Source organism: Apostichopus japonicus, chromosome 9 (genome assembly GCF_037975245.1).
Source record: "Apostichopus japonicus isolate 1M-3 chromosome 9, ASM3797524v1, whole genome shotgun sequence".
NCBI lineage: Eukaryota > Metazoa > Echinodermata > Holothuroidea > Aspidochirotida > Stichopodidae > Apostichopus > Apostichopus japonicus.
This window is the reverse complement of record NC_092569.1, coordinates 19216743-19223961: the sequence shown is the minus strand read 5'-3', so window position 1 is coordinate 19223961 and position 7219 is coordinate 19216743. Positions and strand designations below refer to the sequence as shown.

General features: G+C 31.5%; 1 protein-coding gene across 2 annotated transcripts in view; it reads left to right on the top strand.

The window, feature by feature from the left end:
- Positions 1–416: 416 nt before the first annotated feature.
- Positions 417–7219, top strand: part of LOC139973219 (uncharacterized) — a 63358-nt gene continuing 56555 nt past the window's right edge. Inside the window, exons 1-4 of one of the 2 annotated variants that reach the window (XM_071979745.1) lie at positions 418–583; positions 5258–5288; positions 5862–6034; positions 6478–6742. In XM_071979745.1, coding sequence (XP_071835846.1) covers positions 503–583; positions 5258–5288; positions 5862–6034; positions 6478–6742 — 550 coding nt within the window. In that variant the 5' untranslated portion in view covers positions 418–502. Of the gene's footprint in view, positions 584–5257; positions 5289–5861; positions 6035–6477; positions 6743–7219 lie in introns of both variants that reach the window. The other variant, XM_071979747.1, reaches the window with a different exon arrangement.

Here is a 7219-nt window from a genome sequence, read left to right as displayed (position 1 = left end):
CGTTAAACCTGCAGGCATTGACCTGATTTAGATAGATTAGAGTAAAGTAAACGTAAAATAAAGGAAACTGGAAGAAGAAGGCATGACATTTAGTCTATTGGCTGTACTGCTAAAGTGTTAAATATATTTTGCAAACAATTCAGCAATGAGAAAGATACCACCCGATTCTATAATTGGATTGAACCAACACACTTAACGCCCTTTACAGGAATTTCCCATCACTTGTTCAACAGCAACTTGAACGTTATACTTCTTTTCAATTGACTTTTGACACGCCTCGTTAACGGACGCCTTCAATGGTCTTAACGATTTGTTCCGATTAGATCATGCGCAGTAACAAAGTTGCTATTTGTCCTTTAATCGTATGGATGAGCATCCGTACCATGTCTGTCATTTCAGTCGTTAGATGGTCACACTCAAGTGTATGTGTCATAACCATATCACGCTTCAGAGACGAACATTCTCCTAAACTTTTCTTCTTTAGAATTTATTCGTTGCAATCATGGCAGAATTTCGAGGGAGACAAGTTTGCCAAAGTTTCTTGACATTGTTGACGTTATGGAATTCACTTGGATCAGAAATAGTAAGTCTAGAAAACTTTACTTTTCATATCGTTCATTGCATTTATTTGTATTTGTTTCCAAATTTCGACGTGTACAGCTATCAATATGTTTTCGTCTTAGCGTCTTAAACTTAAAAAATTTATATTCAAAAGTAATTTTGAAAGCATTTTACTTTCCTGCTGTTAAAATCTATCATTCTTTTTTAAGAGTCTCTCGTAACACTAAAATTTCATATGGATTCTAAGCTCCTCGGCAAGAAATAATGTATATTAACAGTTTCTTATCAAAATGTGCACGTCTTACAGAAATATTCACCATTCACTTTTTTTCTCACAAATGAAAATAATTTCAGAAATAAACGTGAATTCTTTGAAAGCGTAATGCTCTCTAATACCAAATATTAAAAATAATCTAAAAAAATTAAGTCGATACTATTAAACCAAAACAATTTAGAAAAAGTCCTCGGTCTTTATTCATTCACCATGTTTTTGAAAACTTAATAAGCATGAAGGTGGAATATTGAGTTTGTTCTTATATTTGAAAAGAGTGAACAAATTTGAAACAAGTCTAAGAACGTCACTGATTGGAAAAGTGTATGGTCTTGAATAGCTTTCTTTTATCAATGATTATCTAACCTACATCATATTTCGTAAAATGCAATGACTTCACAGCTTACATCCTAGTTAATATAACAGTTTATTCTCGTTGTAATAACAAATTCAATAAACTTATTCATTTGAATCACTGCTCTTTTGATACTTTAAATAATTGAATCACTTTATTACACAAACGGGTCCTTTAAGAAAGTTTTGATATGCATAAATGCACATATACTGATATATTCAAGCTTTCAATCACTATACATACCTCAGTTACTATTAATTTTTTATCACAAATATGTACTAAATAAGATTTTATTTAACAAAGTACGTCTCTTCATTTTACATTAATATATTTTGAATACAACATCTTACAACTCACATTTTTAAAACTCGTAAGACAAATATTTGACTTGTCTATGACAATTCCTAGCCATTTTAAAGTTTAATTTTAGCAAGTTAATTGTGTATAGCTACAACTTGTAGAGAACTTGACATCTGTCCATTGTAACTGGTTGAACTTATTATTCAGGAGGAACACACCTGTATATTTAGTTTCTGTGACTAGAATAGACTTAACATTTATTTTACTTCGTGATTACACATTACACTTTTAACTGCCTTGTGCTTAATTGATTAACACAGTCTTTCCATAACTACTCCCTGGTCTTTCTAAGATGAATTAAATGTCATTATGGACAGTACTATATTTTTATTGCATTTCTGTATCATTATAATAGTTGTTGTTACAACGTAATATGACTCTTATCTGTAAAAAAGTAATTTCCCTCTCTGGTGTTTCTTGCAACACAATTTCCAACCTCTAACACAAATATAAAAGACTTGCCAAGTTATCAATATACAGAACGCACAGTATGTGTCAGATTTTGAATGAATATTGCCTTTCGGTGAAAACCTCTGTAATTGACATAAATCTGCTAGAACTCTAGAGTTTATTAATTACAAAATATCCAAACAAATTACCAAGGTGCTTAAGGAAGTAGTATTTACTCGATATGATATTAAGACGTTTAGAAAGGCTTTGTCGTTTACATGTAGCTACTTTTTTTTGGAAGAAGTCTGGGAAAATCACTTATGTAAGAGAAAAGTCTTGCAAAAGTCACCTGTCGAAAATATTTCAAAGTTTTTTTTTACAGTTTTCATATTTGGCCTTATTTTTTTTCGTCTCACTCATATATAGAATATTGCTTATGAAATTGACACAAGGGGAATCTATTGTATATAATGTTTAGTATTTTGAATAAGAGTAATTTTTCATATTTTGTAGACTTTTTCTATATCTCAGCCTAGTAAAATGGTATTCCGCTTACACCGTTAGGTTAGATCGATTCAATCCAACAGAAAAGCGATCGTACTATGAGATACTCAATTTCCAATTCAAACTCAAATCGTATATATATGATAGATAGATGGGATGTAAAGGCTTCAGCGAAATTGACATCATTTGAAGGACATGCTTAAAATATAACTTAGCCGAGCGTAAATTATATATTATTCTAGATTACAAACGTTTCATTTGATCGATCATGATTTGGGTGAATATAAACTGAAATGTTCACTTTCCAAATTTTCAAATTCACTCTATACAATCTATAACGATGACAAGAATTCACTGTTTCTCTCTGACTTCTGTGATACACTTTGCTCACTGTATTGAGTTAGTATACGAAATGACGTGTTCCTTTTTCAGACCCTTAACATTTATTTTTTAATAGTACACCTAAGAAAGCCAATTTTAAAACGTATTTCTATATCAATTCTTAAAGTGTTGCGAACCCATGCAAACGTCATTTTACCATTTCCTTCTCTGCAGGCTTTCCCGATTACATACAAATATATATAAATATTTTGGCCAAGTTTTTGTGTATACAATTTCATATAGCACAGGTTACAAATAACAAAAATAATATGATATGTTAAGAAACGTTGTCTTTTTTGTTTGTTTTTTAGCCGTCATATTATTGTTCATCTTTTGCAACAAAGGAAACGATTGTCGGTGTTTCATTTCCCATTGGATGAGAAGGGAAAACCAAACCTGTTATTCCTTACTAGATATGCTGTTCACTCGTAAAGTCTATTTTACCTGTTTTCATAACCTCATCTCTTTATATATTTTTTATGTATATACCTTATAACAAATACGTATAAGATTCAAATACATAAACTGAAACATACTTATATGTTAAATTATCCAGTCAGTTTTTTTCTATAAATCATTTAATATCATTTTGATATCTACTTGTTTAAATACTCTTCTAGTAAAAGTTACCTTATGCAAAAGCATTGTTAAAGTATACCAAACATAAGCATTCTGCTATGATACTAAGCTAAAGAGTAAATAATATACCATATTTCAATTTATAAAACTGACACGCCATACTATGCCATTAGAAATAAATTTGAAATCCACTCCCATCCCATTTGAAATATTTTGCAAAATATTTTATTTTCAAAACAACATTAATATGCCACAACATTAAGATCACGCCTGTCCAATTTGAGAAAAAAGTAATCAAACAGATATTTCTTTCATCTTCTTAAATAAAGTTACATTATTACATCTTTTAATAATACAACGTTATTTCCTTAGTCTGGTCATCATACAATGACTGCCAAAAAACATTTTTTTTTTAAATCTGTCTCAAGTTACCAGCAAATTTACACCATATAGACCAAGATTTTTAGAAAAAAATGAGCTTTCGAATTCTCCGTAATAGCATTTTAATTTCTTCCATCGCAAATAATAGCACATTTTTAAGATACAATGTTTTGCTAAGGAATTAGTTTTGTTCATTAAACCATCCTGTCCAATCGCACCTTAGGAGCAGAGTCTCCAGTTATATTTTTTTCCAAAAACAATATTAAATACACAGTGTGGAATATGTTTCCTACCATGTGCACGGTATCTCCGTATTAATGTAATATTCGGTACTTGTTTAACTCATATAGATATTGTACGTTGAAATGTATTTAATGTTTTAAGAGATTTTTAAAGAATTGCTTCAGATGGCAGCTTCGTAGATTCGCTGTTATATATATTGTCTAGGAGGTTGACCCGCTCTCAGTATAATATTAACTCAATTAAATAACTCGGTTCTTTGTTGGGACCATAATTCATTGCCGTCTGCGTTAGATTATTCTTAGGGTAAGAGCAGTTTTAGTTATCAAAATAATTACCAAGCAACTTTTCTAATCATAATCTTTTAGACAATCCGTTTAAATCACAAACATGAGCACAAAGTACAATTCCAGTATTCGAAAACTTTGCTTATTGAAAAAAACAAACATTGTACACCAGAGAAAATATGGTCTTTGCTGCAAGCTATAGTCGGAGTTCCGTATGTTATTGATCTTTCTTAAATTTTAGTAAACACTTTGAATGTAATATCTTACCTTAAGTGTAAAATGGTAACAGCTGAGGGTTTCCTTCCATGTTCTTTGAAAAATGTGATGTACTGCACTATAAGTCCAAAGAAAATCATTTATAGCTGTATATACATCTGTAATATTTCAAAGTTCCTCCCTATAGCCAAAGTAAAATACACATCGTATACTGTGAGGAGAGATATCCAACATGTATGACACGAACAAAGAAAAGAAAGTTGTTTACGTTTTGTCTGGTCTTTGTTCTGGTAGTTAGTTGCCAATCATTCATCAAAGTGATTCAGTCTTCCTGTAAAGGTTTGCAGGTCAAAGTTTGTTTCCTGAAATCTCAACATGGAATCAAATTATTGTTTCTGATTGCATGATAAACTATGATATTAGCTGATTGGAAGTAACCCCTGTTTCATGTATATTAATACATGTAAAATGAAACGAAAGAGCTGAACTGCAGTAAAGGTTAAGTATATGTTATTAGACGGTATTTCGTGACTTGTGGAAGTAAGCTTAAATTTAACTTCTAATATAAACAAAGGAAAGGAACGGAAAGAATGTTGTCCTATCAAACCAAGTTTCTATCATTTTGTAACTCAGTTTGTATAAAAACCAATATAATTCATGTTTAATGTCAATCGATGTAGGTAAATAATTGTCATATTAATTCGAGTAACATTCATTTCATTTCAAATACAGGTGGTCGCAAACGTTGGGGAACAATCATCAAGTAAGTCGTTATACTTTATAATACTTAAGTCTTAACATTTTAAAAACGGTTACCCTAAACTAATAGTACTGACAAATGACTAAAAATGGTTCCAAAAATGAAGACTTTATTTCCAGTCTTTGTTAGTATTCATGAACCATGTTATAATATCCTAAACCACTGGTTCTCACTGCAATCAAGTATGTCTAAACGTTTTATGTAGTTATGTCGCTTACTTTAGTCAATACATTTTGTGTGATGTCAAGTGTTCATTGTGGTCGCTTGGAAGTTAACTTTGTTCTTTACTTTTGCTTTCCTTTAAACTTTATTCTTTTTTACTTTTCGCATCATACATGATTGCCTAAGTTTCTTTCATTGATCGACTGCTTTATTATCATAATTGAGACGTATTAAAAAACACAGCAGGATAAACAAATTTATCTTATTCGACATCGATATTGCAGACTGAAATATTCACATTCTTCGAACAACGTGGAATGCAATTTATTACAATTTAAAGAAAAATCATTCGAAGCATTTTTGTGTGTAATTGTATAACATCAAAAATGACCTCTGCTATTAATTTTTATACAGGTTCCTCATACTTTGTCTTTCAACAACCTGAATATCCAAGAGATTGCAAGGAAGTATTGAATGCCTGCACCTCTACCCATAATACATCTGGCGTGTACCTCATCAAACCAGACGGATACCCAGAACCGTTTGAAGTTTACTGTGATAATGAATTCAATAATGGTGGATGGACGGTAAGCCTTGCTGTTTTTAATGTTGCACTTTACATGGAATGTCATCGAATCATCTGTTTTGTAGTTTATTATCAATAACTTTTGTTCTAAACACGTTAAATAATGTTTACTTCAGGTTAGCCTGACAGAAACATGTATTAAACAGCAATGGTTTATTTGGCATTTATCAAGACATTCATGTATTACACGGATCAGAAACTTACTCGTGCACATTTGTTGGATTCTTAGTTACAAAAATAAAGTGTATGACGCTACAATCAATTTAAAGAGATGAAAACTGAACACTGAATTTGTCAACAAAATAAAATAAAGTAATAACTTCAAAAACATTGCAATTTGTCTTAAAAAGCGGTCATTTTCATGAGACATTTTTGTGGTTGATTATAACCGACGAGACAATTTTGAAATATTAACTTTCCATTCCTGTACGATATCTACTGCAGGTGTTACAGCGGCGACGACTGGATTCTGTTAATTTTAATAGGAATTGGCAAGACTTCAAAAACGGCTTTGGTTTTCTTGGCAGTGAGTTTTGGATTGGAAATGAGAAATTAGCTTTTCTTACAAACCAAAAAAATTACCAACTGAGATTTGAGTTTGAGAATGCTGCAGGACAGTCTTATTACGTTACATATGACCAATTTCGTATCTCAGATGAATGGGGGCAATATCAACTCTCAAGTGTAGGAACTTATGGAGGAACAGCAGGTAAGTCAATTTAAACTTAGCAATGGTGTGACTTAAGATAGGAGATTGGTAACATTAATAGTAACAATCAACTTACACATATGCAAATATAATTCCCTATAATGAAATATTAGTTACTCACCGTTTTTCCATTCTGTTTATTTTGGTGGGGTGGTGGGGGTGCTAACTTACGCTTTGTGTATCGGGAGTCATTATGATTGACGACATCAGAAATTGGTTGTTTTTTATACAAAGGCGACTAAGTCCACCCGGACTTTCCTCTTCACATTTTGTGGTTGTAAAAATGATCCCAAACTACATTTGTACTCTATGGCATCCATATTGTTAAAAAATGAATTAGTCTACCAAGTCATCTCAGAACATTACAAATCAGTGTTTTTTGAATTCTTTACGATGTTCCTCTCTGTAGTATCCGGTGAGGGCAATAGCTTCAAGATTGACTTTAATTTAACACATTAGTTTAGTAGAATGCATCAC